This window comes from Lipophrys pholis, assembly GCF_963383615.2.
Source record: "Lipophrys pholis genome assembly, chromosome: 15".
Classification (NCBI taxonomy): domain Eukaryota; kingdom Metazoa; phylum Chordata; class Actinopteri; order Blenniiformes; family Blenniidae; genus Lipophrys; species Lipophrys pholis.
Window position 1 is genome coordinate 14,946,840 of NC_137642.1, and position 15,814 is coordinate 14,962,653.

Here is a 15,814-nt window from a genome sequence, read left to right on the forward strand (position 1 = left end):
ACAAGCCACGTTACCTTATTCTCAGCATCTAAACCAGTCTAATATCTTGCGAAGACATTTCTGGGTTGTCCTGCGCTATGTCCCAACACGCCCTCTCTTGGCCAGACATCTGACCAATTTTCCCGGATGCGTCTGACCTAAAATGGCCTGTGCTCCATTCTCCACGGCACCTCGGTGTCCTTGGTGTCGCCAAGCTCCTGTCCTCTCCCCAGTGACTCAGTGCACATCGCTGGCATTCACATCGTGATCCTAAGCAGCTTGGCTCATCTGCGTTGCCTTTGAGTCATCCTCTTCGACAGCTTCACCTATCTCCCCTGCCTTCTGGTTGTTATCTTCCTAATAACCTGTAGCTTCTGCTCATTGACAATCCTGCTAACCGGCCTCATCCTCTTCAGCCCCGGGGCAGAACTCTTCACCTCTTTTGCCCCATTTCTCTCTACTCCAGCCCTCAGGCAGTCCACCTCAGGTGTCATTCTTTCACCTCAAATTCTGCAACAGTTACGTTTAATTTATCTTTAATCAGCAATTGCTCTTCAACTAAGAATGGAAATGTGTCTCACTAACAAGAATAGTTGGAAAAATTATTCCACAATTTTAGTTGTCTCACTTTGAACGGAACATTTACTGTGAAGGTAAAAAAGAATAATTTCAGAGAGGGTGCTGATGGGGACGTAGTTACAGAAGGAAACTTGTAGAATCGTACTTTACGAATCCCCTCGGGGAAATGTCTTCACCAAATTGCCCGATAGGTAGGCAGCCACATAGCATAGCACTCGGGGGGGGACCTAGTGGGGGCTGAGGGTCTTGCTCAGGAACCCCTGGTGCATGTTTTCTGGACTGTGGGGGAAACCGGAGTCCTCGGAGGAAACCCCCCTACACGCAGGGAGAACATACAAACTCCATACAGAAAAGCCCCAGGCTGTGTTAATTCTTTTCAGGTATCTCATTCTTTAGCATTTGGGACTAGTATTCAATCATCATATGGAGTTGCTTCTTATCAGGTGTATCTGTTCTTCAAATGTCTGTAGAAACAATTAATACTTTAAAGTTTCATACTCTTTGCAGTATAACTACAATGACTGTCAACATTTTTAGAAATGAGAAGCTGTGAGTGCGGTTTCCAGGGGTGAACTTATTAGTCATGCGTGACTCATATTGATAGTCTTGACAGATTCACGACGGCATTTTTTTGCGCAAAGGTGCAGCAACTCTAGCACCATGGCAACATAATTTAAAAGGCTCTGAAAAACGTAATATCTAATGATTTCATTTTAATTAACTTTGAAGAATCTTGATGAAGCCAAGATATTTGACAGATAAATTTATTTTTTTCCTTTTTGGGATGTGAAAATAGATACTAATAAAAATCCAGGTTGACAGAAAAGTTAAAGTAAGTTATAAATGTGTGTGTTCCTGAAAATTCACAACGATACTTTGATATTTATTAGAGTAAGTGAAAACAAACCCAGGAAACTTTACAACAAAAAGCTAACACAGTGAAAGTGCATGCCCACTTACATTATGGTGCTGTCCCACAGCGCACAGTAGGGGTTCTTTGTTCCCTGGAAGGAAGGAAGGAAGGAAGGAAGGAAGGAAGGAAGGAAGGAAGGAAGGAAAGACAAAATGTTTGGTAAATTATACTGAAAACTGATCATCATTTTCGTCCCCACCACCTGCATCATCATCATCATCATAAACCAACTGCATGTGGAGGTTTTTCTTTTTCAACGTGTGCCAAGGTTCACGTAGGGACCACCGATGTGTGTGCAGCCTGCGCTATTAGAGGCATACACACTTCAGCTGACATGCTTAGACCTACTTGCCCTTCATCTCCAAGATGAAATAAAAAAGCCTGGATCATTAAAAAAAAAGGCTTTGTCTCGTAATTATCCGAACACTCTGCTCTCTTCTGACACTTGGCTGCTTGGGAATAATTATCAAGACAATTAACCACCACTTGTGTGTCAGCTAATGGGAGGATATATGTGCTGTGGTCTTTTGTACAGCATTCAGTTCATAAACAAAGGCTCTCCCTCTCTAATGATGTGAAGAATCAAGCAAAAAAATCAATACGTGCATAACCAAATGATATACTATCGTTCGTTGTCAACCTGCTGTTTATGATCGTGTTTGTTACCGAGATTGCACGTGAGAGAACGACTGTAGTGTTTACATTTGCCAGGTGAGCCAGTTCAATTTCCAGATGGGACTCGGTGGTCTTCGGCTCGGGTCTCACAGTCACAGCGATGACCTTGGAGTTCACAACTGTGTGGTTCCTGAGTGAGACAAACGTGTCAAGAAATCACAAAGTAAAGAAAACCTCTTGGATGTTCAATTGTCACTGAAGTGCCCGCATATTGTTTTATTTAACTGTTTCCGAGATCCTTTTTATAGGAGCCTTGCTGCTCACTTTAGACCTCTGTTTATCTTCCTCAGTAAGTATGCAGATGATGATGACTTTATGAATGATCAAGTTACATTGATACTTCCTGTTTCTGTTAAAAAAAAAAAATCATTTATAAATAAAAGTTTGAATAGATGTCATAGTGTTTTATAAATCCAGACTGGTTATGATTTATTTTTTACGTCTTCAGAAGATAATTAAGTTCCTGATTCAAAACTATTATACAAGTTGAGTTGACATTTCCTATTACCAAAGTCCTTTTTCCTTGCCTCTAGTAGAGAATGTAAGTACTAGTAGGTAAAGCATCTCACTGACAGAGGCAGCGTACTAATATCATCATCTGTTTAATGGATTTTTAAGGTAGGATATTTTCTAGATATTTTCAATTCAACATCTCTCTCTGCTCGCTAAAGTAAAAAAATCAAAAATTTGCAGTCGAAGTTTTTCCAAATCAATTTTTAAACTAAATAGTCTCACTAGTTCCTCTTGCATTGACTACTAACCAAGATATTGCACTCTTTTAATAACAGGGACATTCAAAAAGCTGCTCATTTCACATGAAAGCATCGATTTACGGGATGTTTGCCAGAAATGGTGCTAAAAAACAGAAAACAGCGAATACAAAGCTGGGCTGGACTGAACAAGATGTTTCTTTGTATCCACTGCTCTTAAAATCTGGCACGACAGTCATGTTTCAAGAAAACATCTCCAGCTATTGTATAGTTGACAGAATATATTTCATTTTTATTTCAAGCTAAAAAAGAAAATCTATGTGCACTTTTTGCGTGGAAGAAAAGCATCACCTACACAAAGAGAAGTGGAGGTGAGACTGCAGCAGCCTGTGATCCACGCAGCACTTGAGCTGAAAATATTTCTATCTGACTTTTTTTTTTTTTCTTATTTGGTACAAGTCCCTGTCTCTGTACTTATTTTCAAATTGAAATCAATGACTAACTGGATAGCTTCTTTAGTTCCCTGCTGAGAGTGCACTGACAGATTCCAAACACCTGGTAGGATAAAAAAAATGTTTTTGTTTTTTTTTGAACTGTGAAATGGAAAATACTATTTTGAACATCGTATCTTCACGTCTTTCCAGAGTAATCATGCTTGAGTGTCCCATGATGACCTCCTGTCTACATATATCTCAAAGGGCTGCTGCTCCACCTGTGACAGCTGGCCTGGCGGGTCCTGAAATGACCGATCTGTCCTTGGGATGTTGGCGCCAACGACTTGTTGACTGGGGTCTGACACCAGGTGTTATTTTGTAACATCCAACTGCTTTTTCAGACAGTAACGTCATCCTTAATTAACTAGATATGCTACGCTACTGTTAATGTTTTATTCATTAACAAAACCTGTACAGACAAATCCCGTACAGCTTGAATATCATTAAAAAGTTAATAGCTTCATTCTTAATTTTTACACTCTCAACAAAGAAGAAATGTTTAAAAAATAAAATAAAATCATTGTAATAATAATTATTAGAATAGTTCATAATATGAAATTCTTTTCTTGAGTATTTTTGATTTTCATAACTAATTTGTTAATTTGTCATTTGAATACAACAACAAAAAGGGCATTGGGTATTTCCGGTTCTGTGTAACATATACAAATACAGATTCATCTTTTCAATTAAATCATCAACTTTTTTCCAACTTGTGATAGGTTAGGCACAAAACTCTTTCAGATGTATTTAAAGTCAAAATACGCACAAGTGTGTGTGTGTGTGTGTGTGTGTGTGTGTGTGTGTGTGTGTGTGTGTGTGTGTGTGTGTGTGTATTTTTTAAATGTTTTTATTATATTTTAGTACATTTTTTCCAATCATCTTTTAAGATCAATTTGACTTGTAAGTTTCCATTGAATTTGCTATTGTTAAGATTGTATTTATCTAACGTATTTGTAATCTTACTATGTTTAATTCACCTTCAGCTCACTTTATTGTAAATATTTTTTTCAATACCTATTTTCTCGCCCTGTCTTTGTTCTGTCTTATTATCACTGTGCCAATCATCTGTTCAGCACTTTGACTTGTACTAATCTGCATGAAAGCGGCTTTATGAAGTGAGATTGAGGTTTGAAGTCTCTGAAGTTGTAAAATGCCTGTGCCACTCAGAGCTGCAGCTTGCTTTTTCAGATTTAAATCTACTACTGTGAGAAATAGCGGACACCTCTGCAGCTTTGAAAGGATTACATTTCTCTCTTTTCCTCGTGCGAGCTCACCAGAACATACAAACATGCTGTACTTACTTTGGTGAAGGTAACATGAGTCCAAGAGTCTTGTAGAGAACGGTTCCCAAAATGAAGACGGGTGATCCCTCCATATCTGGAAGAGAAAAGGCGGAATGTTTTAGAACTACATTCAGCCTGTCGCTTTTTAAAATCACAGAACTTCATTATACAAGTGGACATAGTGACCAGGTGTTAACATAAGGGTAAATATGTACACATTTCACAGAGTTTATATCAAAATCGGGCCAATTTACAGATCTGAATATGGTGTTGTTAAACTCAAAGAATTAAAAGAAAGCTGCCCTCTAAACACTGAAAACTACTTCTATTATGTTTACATGGTGATTTTTCATAATTCAAATGAGAGTTTTAACTGGATTTTAGTTTGCTTGGCTTTGATAAACCTGCCACCTTGAAGTGTCAATGCAAATTCTACCAGTAACTCACTTTTCTTCTACTAACTTTAAGTACCACAGACTTTGTTGACTCCAATCACAAACAAACTAAAATCTCCCTTAGAATCCGTATCTTCCACTGTCCAAATTAGAGCGTTTGGGATTAAGCACATTGTGTCGATTCCTAATCAGTCCCTCGTTTTGTTATATTTGCGATATCCCAGATAAGACTGATTAAACAAATTAACCAAGTTGTCTGGCTCTGGATTGCGATATACAGGAAACACTGGCAGGATGCTAAGAATGCTGAAGTTCTACAAAAACAAAAACAACTGAGGTGTCTGAATGAGTTTAAGCAAGAAAACTGGTTTTGTTTCAAGGGCTGAGGTATTATTTCACCTTCCCTATGTAATAGTTGATCCAGCACACAATGTTGTGATAGCAGATGCACTTTTTGTGAACGTTTCATTTTCCATTCCATAATATGCGTTCATCTTGCAGTGAAGATTATTTTATGTTGCTGCATTTGCAGTATATCCTCAGTCGGTAATTGTTTTTACTGCTCACACAGTTCTTGACCCTAGAAGATTGATGAATTGGACTGGAAGTCAGATGGCTCTGTGATATACGTGATCAGTCACATACCTGCTGACTGGGAAACAAAGAGTCCCTTTGGGATGACCACTTTATCTTCTGAGTTCCTGGCCCAGTCGACCATGCCTTTACGACCCTTCATGGGGAAGTTGATGTCAGTCATCACAGACACTGCTGGAAGTCTCTGGATGCTGGCCACTGCAGTATTCCCAAAAAACAGAAGAAAAAAAAACAAAACAACTTTGTTAGTGTTGAAAAGATGTGAGTGTGTTACAAGGGCACTCATCCAACCATACAGGTATTAACTCTGCTGCTAAGTCCGGTCACTCAAAAGAAAAGGAGTGTTAACTTTCTGTTCATTTTCTATCTGGAGGAGAGAAAAGGATCAATGCCACTGGGTTGACTCTACAGTCGATGTGAAGCTGAAGCAAACAGTCTGTCGGCTTTCTGACACGTTATAAGAACCGAAAAACTCAAGAGATGGTGAAGAGTTTTTTTTTTTTTTATTATTAAAGGCTTTTGATATCCATAGTAAAGTAGACGTCTTTGCTGATGCTGAGTAAAAGTTTTATATTTTTCCAATAAATTGCTAATGCACTAGGAGTGTCTTCATATCACTTTTCAATCATCCTGCAGTTATTTCATAGTTTGAAATTGATTTGAAATTTATGTGTTCAAGGAAAAAAAAACTATTAGCTGTATCCTTCATATAATGATGACGTGTCAAACGGTATATTGTTGACTGTGACTGAGTGTTGACCTATGTAACAACCAATACTGTATTGACAGCCAATAACATAAAACCCATCAAATATGTAATAATTTTGGCAATTGTCAGTGTAATAAAGCTCATAATTTAATAACGTACCAGTATTGTATTTCATCCATTATCGTAATAACATTTTGCCAATAAAGTATTAAGTTATTAGATGATTGAAGTAGCATTGAAAAAATCCTTTCAAAATGTAGTAGATGCAGTCAATATGTAATAAAACTTAAATAGGGGTGCTTTTTTTTTTTTTTTGCAGGCGCTGTGCAGTTTGCTTATCCAAATTTGTTGTGGAAGGCATAATAGTAAAATGTATTCATTCAGGATACAAACTCTGCCACACTCTCTCTCAATCATGGTTGTGAAAGATCTTTTACAGTTTTCTTACACTACTGTCTTTATTACATTCAGAATGACCCAAATAATCACGTTAATACCCATTATTAAGTTATTGGTTGTTGTTGACCTATCAATAATGTTTCTGAAAGAAAAAAAAAGGTATGACAAACATTTATTAAATTTATCATGAGGTAGGATAATGTTAATAAGCAGGCAATTGTTTAAAAAAGAAATGTAAGTAAGGGAGAAAAAGAAAAAGCCAACTGGGCATTTGAGTGAGTCATGTACTCTTTTACCACAAAGTACCAAATCAAAGGTACAACTGGCAGCTGATGCACAGTCGACAGGTAATCTCCTTAATCACTGTTTCTTTTTCTCACCTCCCTGCTGCGGTGCCATAAAAGGCCAATCTGTGCACCGAGGCAACGACAAGGAAAAACCCCAGGATCAACGAAAAAGGCCTTAGCATTACAAGGGAAGGATAAAGCTGTCCTGTTCTTTTCCTGGTGTCACATCCAGTCCCAGTTAGGTGGCGCTTCAGCAGGGGGAATCTGGGGCTAATCCTACCATTGATGCAAACGCTTCGTTGTTCCTTCTGCTGCGCCAATAATACAACTTGAATTCTGGCAAGAGTCCACGTTCGACTGAAACGGGCGACAGTCAAAGTGCGCCTGTGTTTGGGATGATCCTGCAGTGGGCAGGAAATCACAGAGCACCACAAGACCTGACGCTTGCAGCGGGACCTGTTCATAGCACCAGATGTCTGGAGCAGCAGCAGCAAGGGTGTGTTTATTTGTGTGTGTGGTTTTAGTCACAGATCACACTGTGACACTCAACAGGGTGCAAAGAAGACTGTCTCTCAGAGTCCTGGGTAATTCTGCAGGTAAATGGGGCTTTGCATTCAGCTGATGAGGCTAGGAAGCATAAATAAAGTGCTATTTAGGATAGCGTTGCTTCAGTACACCGATTCAGAGACTTAAGAGGGTTCTGTACGGCTCATTTTCATAAGAGGGAATTATACCATCGCTCATTACGTCTGAATGCGTTCATGAGAGGTTCAGCATTGTATACTGTTGAAGTCAAGCAACAACAAAAAATATATATAAAAACATTATTCACAGGAAATAAATTAATGAGCATTTGCAGCTATTGTGTGTGTAATTGAAATTAGTCACTATTATGTGTAAGAATATTCTCTCAGGAATGAAGCAGCAGCTCACAATAGATCACCAGAACAAAAAACAAGAAAATGGATGAAAGTGCATGATGTATTCCACCAAGCTTCACTGTGCCCTCCAAGTGTTTGCTTGAGAGGACAAACTATAAGTTGCCGGAGTAGAGAGCCTTTTCCAATCAAGGTTATTTGACTAAAAGTAGGAGGACAGAGGACGATCCAGTGGTGACAGCCACTATTTATCTAGGTGTCAAGAGGCCGCCATAAATTAGTGACAAAATGATGCCGCAATATCTTTCTCTGCCAGATGCTCTACACTTGGCTTTCAATGATGGACCCACAAAACTTTCCATTCCTTTAATCAAAAGGGCCACGTGGTCACCAGGGCTCATGCTGCAAGCTGGAAATACTGTTGCTGACTACTAAAGCCTGCAGTGCAATACCAAACAATCATCCAGAAAACTCTGCGTCACCATACATTACTCATGTATTATCAAATGGAGTGTCACAGTTTTGATCCACTTCACACACAACGCTGTTGTGGAAAGATTACGAACATAGACCATCCATCCATCGACTTCCCTAGATCCACCCTGGACAGGTTGCAAGGAAAACTAAGAGTGGCAGACACCCATTTACACACACATTCACACCTTCAGAGAATAACAATATATATACTATATATCTATAAATATACTATATAGCTATATATATACTATATATCTATATCTCTATCTATCTATCTATCTATCTATCTATCTATCTATCTATCTATCTATCTATCTATCTATCTATCTATCTATCTATCTATCTATCTATCTATCTATCTATCTATCTATCTATCTATCTATCTATCTATCTATCTATCTATCTATCTATCTATCTATCTATCTATCTATCTATCTATCTATCTATTTATATAGATAGATAGATAAGACATTCATATTTCTCACAGTAAGAGTTGATTTGGGTTGAAATAGAAAATAGTATTGATTTGAAATTAAAGTGGTAAAACTTAAAGTTCATCCTTGTGCAAAAAAGGTTTTGCAGCAAAATCTTTGTTCTTTATCACCAGCAGTCAATGAGGTTCTGCGTGATTTGAACTACCGCCGCCGTCCCATTGCTGCACACTTCTCCTAATAATTGCAAAAAAGAACCAACCCAAAATGTCCCTGCTTGGCCTCTGTGCTCCAAACAAGCTGTTTTAAAAATGTGTCTCTGTAATCATAATGATACCGCCCTTCCGACATTTCACATATCCTTATGAAGGAGGTTCTTTAACAGTCTGATAGAAGATGATGCTTGCCTTATTTTAAAGGAGCCATTAAAAAACAATTGTGCTTTGTACTTTTATGTGATGACATTAAAACTGTGCATAAAACTAAAACCTCTCATGCTCTCTAATTATAGTCACTTTCCCAATTAAACCATCAATTTCGGTCAATTCATTTGTCTAACTTACAAAAGAAAAAAAAGTCAGTAAAGGTTTATGGCATCACTTTTAGATTAGTTATTATATCTGAAGGTTTTTCTTTAGCCTGCAAATGATAGTCTGAAATGTTAACTTATCGCGCAATGAAATTGTGTCTTTCAATTTTGTGCTCACTTTTCAGTTTGAATGCAATTTATTGCATCTTTATGAAACCATACAACAATAGGTTTTAAAATTAAAAATAAAAAAATTTAAAAATTCACTTTGTGAGCATCTGCATCAAGCAGGGCTCCTGATTGTGTCAGTCACTGCTTTCTTTTACTGAGACAATGCTGCTTTCTGTCGTGTCACATTTGACGTATAGATATGATTCAGTCCAAAGTCCCATTTGAGGCCAGACACATGATATAGGTGACTAATACAATTGGAATCAAGTATTTCATATTCAAGCAGTGCAATAGACACGGCTCAAGGAATGAACACATGTGGACAAAACACTTAGACGTCAATTTAGAGTCATTTTCACAGCACTGATTTCTCATTGCGCATAAAGCAGAGGTCATGTGTTAATGCTTTTTTGAGCATTAAAAGGAGGGAGTTACACTAGGTTCGGACGACTATCATTAAGCCAAATTGAAAGGAGTATAATATAGGCGAAGGGCACAGAAATATTCTCATATCTGTGAAAAAGTCATTAATGTCTGGCATTGTGGAATGCATTCAAACCCTATGTCCAAGTCTGAATCCATTAGTTAATTTGACTCTCACTGTGTTTCCTAATGGGATTTTGATGGGTGCATTCATTGAACCATGTTTGGTATGCGATTCTGAGGGGCTACCTATTCATCATTATGGAAATCATATACCATAAAGGGCTCACTAGAGTGAATGTTTGCTAGAAGTGGGTCAAACGTTTGCTATTGTAAAGAACACAAGGAAGAAAACCTCACTCTTCAAGAGGAATTGCCTACCAGCTCGGCAGTACATGCTCACATTCAGTTGCATGAATAAATCAAGCCCACAGTTCTATTATTCCATTCCAGTAAGACACCATTTATGGCTGAGTAAGAAATGAAATGCCACTGAGACCTCAGATCATCCAAGAGCCTGTGCGACACAAGCTAAAAGAACCCACAGACACACTGGGGAGGAGAAATATTGCACTCAAAGGCTCACATCTAAAGACTCCTTTTTTTTTTTCTTCTTTTCTAAAAAAAGGGACTTATAATCTGGCCAAAAATCAGCAATGCAGAAAAGCTCATTTAAGCCACATAGTATTGTGTGTAATTAAACTTCCAGTCTTTTATCAGATGCTTTCGCGGTATGTTTTTCTATGACTTGTAATCTCACAAGAAAGTGACAAACAATCCTTATTTCTATGGCGCTGGGCTATTACGGAACATGTTCAAAGGGCTGCTCCACTAAATCACACCTCTCTCAAAGAACTGCAGTGAAAGCACAGCATCAGACCTCTAAATATAAAGTAAATATTATATTTAATTATTGAAAATATAGCTGGGAAGCGTGTCTGTGATTGGACTCAAATATTTTCAAATTTGAATACAATTTCTTTTCACTACTTTGCATAATTGTAGATGTTTTAACTTATGTTTTAAAAAGAAACACATGTTTTGTATTCGGATAATCATCACTTAAGTGTCAATTCTTCTACATAAATGCTGTGTGTGTGTGTTTTTTCTGGTGTACCAGCCTCCTGAACTGCATGCACCTGATATTGGATTGGGTGTTAAGTGTTTTCATAGGAATTTAGCACATTAAGACCACAAGATCAGTTTTAATTAACAATATTGATTTGCTGTAATTTTAGTCCCCCACCCCCGCCATGCGCCATTTATCCTAAATTAATGATGGTAGGGAGAAATTGACACTGGAAGTCAGCAGAGTAGAAGGATTATGTGTCCACGCTGGGCAGAAATGCAATGTAAGATGAGCATGCTGGCTGTAGGACTCAGGGGAAAAGTGGGCTGATTCCTACCCAAGTTTCCAGTCATCAGATAGGCATTGTGGAAATCCTTCATGCCCAGTCCAACAATGTGTATGAACTCCTCGATGACCTGCATTAGCTCCACTGCTCCGGGGTAGATCTAGAGAGGATAAGAGAGACAGTTAAGAAGCGACACAGATAAGAAGACACTTTTGAATTGAATGACATGTCAATCATTTCACAGATGCCGAAAATGTGGATTGATGTTGAAATAAAAATCTAGTTATCTAGAAAATAAGGGCAGACTGCTAACACATATTAGATTAAAACCGCAGAAATAGCTACAAACCCTGCAAAATAACAAAACAGAAACAAAATGTATATTCGATCGATTGTGGAGGAATATACTGTATGTTAGTTTTCAACTGACTGTCTGAGATTTTTAAATTATCTAAAATATCTTTCAATTTGTGTTTGCTTTTATATTTTGTGTTGCTATACGTACATTTTATTTAGGTCACCCCAACATTCAACTGATTGATTATATATTTAAAAAATTGATGTCCATATAATCAGATTGGTGAGTGAATCAACAAAATAATCTCCTCATCAACTGGTATCAGAAGATAATCATTAGTTGCAGCTCTAATTGAACCGTCTATGTGACATCGGCATCAGACCCATGACCGACACATTTGCCAACACAGTAGCAAGTTGGCTTCTCCTCTAAAAGGCCCTGCCAAGTCAAGGGTGATTGCCTCAGTTGATGTGCTGCTTCATGGACTTCACCACACAGTGAGAAATCATGCAGGCGGGAATTCAGGACCATGGACAGCTCCATGGCTCCACTGGCCACAGTGCGAGTCCAGTCAGCTCTTTCTCCCTCAAGTCAATAAATCAAAGGCGCGTTAATCCAATAATTGACCTTCAAAAGATTGGACCACAGTCATGGCTGCCAGTCCGCTGGTGAGTGGTCCAATCTAATGAGAGGCTTTGGACTGGGATGTACTGACAGTGGGGAAGTCCTACTTCTGACCACATTTATGCCAGAGTCTAAATGCTCCTGTTGCACAAAATGCACACAGGACATTGCTGTGATAGCTATTCAATTCTGTATGGGTAGTGCGTGTTGTTCAACAAATAATGCAAGACTTGTGATGATACAGTAATGATATCAAGCAATTAGTGAGGACTTTGAGTGGCATTTCGTTATTAAGACTTTGCTGCCAGTGGATATTCAACAAACACCTGAGGCAGGTATTTCCCTTGTCTGTAACAGCTTGTGTCCTCTGTTCGCACATGGTTCTACATGTGTGGCTGCTAAGTTCAGCCATGCTGAAGCTGAGAGCCTCTGACACAGCAGAGTGAAAGCCATGGTGGGGGAGAAAAGCACATCACGTCGCCCCTTCCGGCATGTCTGACGCAGAGTGCAGTCATGCTCGTTCTGCAGGTCTCCATGGCAACCATGAGATGTGAAGGCAGCGCAGGGAAATGGCTGCAGAGGAGTTTCTGTAGACAGAGCTCTTCCTTTCCTTGCCATGGTAACAGTGACAGGAGGTGAATATATAGTGATCTGTGCACAAAGCCAACTCTACAGCCAGTAAAAACCTCATAGTGAGGTGTTTCATGTGAGCATTTTGAATGTCCACAGCGTGCAGTGTGTGGGTGCTGTGCAAAGTGAGACCGGAACACTGATTAATGCAAGTATTCCCAGCAAGTGAGAAAAATGTTAAACTGTGAAGTCCAGGCGTCGTCTGTCGGAACCAGACAACATCACTGAGCTTGGTGCAAAGACAAAATTGAAGTAGCTCTCCTCAGACAAGTCCATTAAATCTTATTGACAAGTGGCTTCTTTGAGTAACTTCAAGTTTTTTTTCTCCAGAATCTTCCTAGGTAGTAATGGTATGTTAATGACAGTAAAATACTCTATGATCAAACAGTTGTGTTGAATATCTAAAAAGATTCTGCATGTGCAGGTTTTACAGAATCCATAAACAAAAGTATGACATTTTGCTACACAGTTCTCATGTTGAACCAAAACAGAATCGTGTTTTACTGCTCCGAGCGTCTAACACATTTGGCATGGAGATTTAAGACATAAATAGAAAAAACACTGAGCACATAAAACTATTCCAAGAAACAATATGTCCACACTAGTGTGGATGGTATGTGAACATTGCATATCATGTTATTGAAATTCAGAAATAGGCTTATCTCATTCAGCCAACATCTAAAGTTATATAAATACTTTCTTATTTACATTTAGAGAATATCATACTTTCACTTAAAAAAAAGGAAAAACCTTGATAAACATCCTTTAAAAATATTTTGTGGCTGATTTATTTATCTAAATATTTTTTTTTCTGGTAATGGCTTATTAAAAGCAAGACTAATTGATCATGTCACATATGCCTTCTTGGTGTTCGATCACAGACAATGTTTTCTATTTCTATATTCCCTCTGATCTCTCTGTCCTTGTCTCTGACACATTCTCACAGACAGAACTGTTCATTTGTGAGACTTCTCACCGAGATCATACCTTTGGTGCCTGCCAAACTCAAACTGCAGTAAGTAAACACCTAATTACTGGCTCTATAAAGTGCCAGGACTGGCACGTCTAGCAATGTTTTAACTGCCTGCATTTCCATCATACTGTATCCGTTGAAGTCAGGTGTAAAGCAACTGAGACAAAAAAAGAGATCTGACTTATTTTAAGGCAACCGGCTCACTTGTGTGTCAACGTGTGACACCTAATTTAAGTCGATTTACCAGTGAAGGTGACAACAGAGCAGATGCCCTTTGCAGACTTGCAGTCACTGCAGATGGTATCTCTGTCAGAGCCTGGATGTGCGTGATTTCCAGGGTTCAGGGTGTCTGAGACACAAATCGCAGCTTTGAAAACGAGATTTGCCACCTCTAGAGCTGAGAGAGGTGTCCAACAGAGGACAAAGCTAAGAGCCAGCCTCTATAGATAAACTTGGTATCTAGAAAGAGCTGTGTTTCCTGACCAAGTTTGAATTTATACTTCTCATTTATGGTTTTCAATTGATGCAATAGTGTTGCCTCACAAAGGCAGCTATATTACAGAAAGGAATTTGAGCCTGCAATAAAACAAGCACTAAAATCTAAAATGTTTGAGAGGATTCAACTCAAATATCTTATCACACCAGTGTGCCATGAGCTGTATCATCTGAATGAAACTGCTATAGGAATGGGTCCTGCAGTAAACGGTAGAGCTGTTTCTATGGCAGTGTTGCTGCCACCAAGTGGAGCTGTGAGGAATTGATTTTTCTAAATGAGGCCAGATGTCACACCTGCTAAGTGACCTCACAATCATAGGGCGTGAGTCTAACACGACCTCAAAAAGTAACCCGACTTTCCTTCTTTCCGCTATTCATACAGAGTCACCGCAAACAAGCTTTGGGTCGCATTTGGAGGCGAACAACATTCCTGCAACAACCTGAATTATTTACTGCCACATGCTTACCTTTTGTGCATCTTCCCATTTCTCCTTATTTTCCTCCTCCAAGAGGTTGCTGATGATTTGAAAGAAGTTCTGTAGAAATGATGAAAGAGAAAATACGTAACACACCCACACAAACATTACAGGCAGTGTATCAAGACGTCTTTTTAAAAGTTCTGACATCAGGCAGGACTGCTGTGGATAATATATGGACGTGTGCTCCCGGGAATTTGGGAAATTAAATGAGGGAGCAATGCTGTGCTGGCAGGTTTTCCTGAGATGTGTTGATGATAACATGATGGTAGGCGATAGAGATGGTGAATGTGGATCAGCGCTGACAGAAAATACAACTTGAACCTCCTGCAGCTTGCAGCAATCACTTAATGCTACAGGTGAAAGGCACAAGCTGCAATCAGAAAAAGAAAAAAAAAAAGATGAAAGGGAATGTTTGAGCAGCTGTGTGAATTGTCTTCTTCAGCACTGGAGAGCGGGCAGGGGCTTCTTGGGGTGCATGCCTGCAGTAGTAATGGGACCCCTGTCTGATCTTTAGCCTTGTTATTTCATCTGGTCTACAATATGCCTGAGGGAGTGGCTCTCTCTCTCTCTTGACACAGGCTATCTTGTTTTCTACTTGAATGCTTATGCTCCCTCTGGTGGTAATGTGCCCACTTTAACACTGCATTAGCGCAGAGACACACGCAGGGGTTGGGCTGGCTGGCTGCTCTCCTGTCTGCCCACACACACTATAGAACTCTCCTAATAACCACAGTCAGGATGCTTTCCTCATCTTATAGATTTTCTATGGGCGGGAAATGGCGGAACTGAGATCTGATTTGCCATCTACAGAAGCCACATTGAGCTTTTATTTCTGTGGAAAATTTGAAGGACCGTATGCTTTGCAGCAATTGATCAAAGTGCATTAAACCAACAGAGGACCAAGGAGGAGAAAGAGCATCCGTGACATTTTATAGTCCAAATACCACCGCACGTTGCAAGTGCATAATTAAGTGAGCTGAACATTTTCATGGTTTAATTACCTATAACCTAACCTGAAGTGGGAGTCGTATGCC

General features: G+C 39.1%; 1 protein-coding gene across 4 annotated transcripts in view; it reads right to left on the reverse strand.

Moving 5' to 3' along the window:
- The window catches only part of adgrb3 (adhesion G protein-coupled receptor B3), a 129,083-nt gene that overhangs the window by 34,304 nt on the left and 78,965 nt on the right, over positions 1 to 15,814 (reverse strand). For all 4 annotated transcript variants that reach the window (XM_080481564.1, XM_080481563.1, XM_080481562.1 and 1 more), the window contains 6 exons: positions 14,769 to 14,837; positions 11,333 to 11,441; positions 5,674 to 5,820; positions 4,652 to 4,727; positions 2,174 to 2,276; positions 1,519 to 1,562 (listed from right to left, as the gene is read on the reverse strand). In XM_080481564.1, the coding sequence (XP_080337690.1) occupies positions 1,519 to 1,562; positions 2,174 to 2,276; positions 4,652 to 4,727; positions 5,674 to 5,820; positions 11,333 to 11,441; positions 14,769 to 14,837 (548 nt within the window). The remainder of the gene's footprint in view (positions 1 to 1,518; positions 1,563 to 2,173; positions 2,277 to 4,651; positions 4,728 to 5,673; positions 5,821 to 11,332; positions 11,442 to 14,768; positions 14,838 to 15,814) is intronic.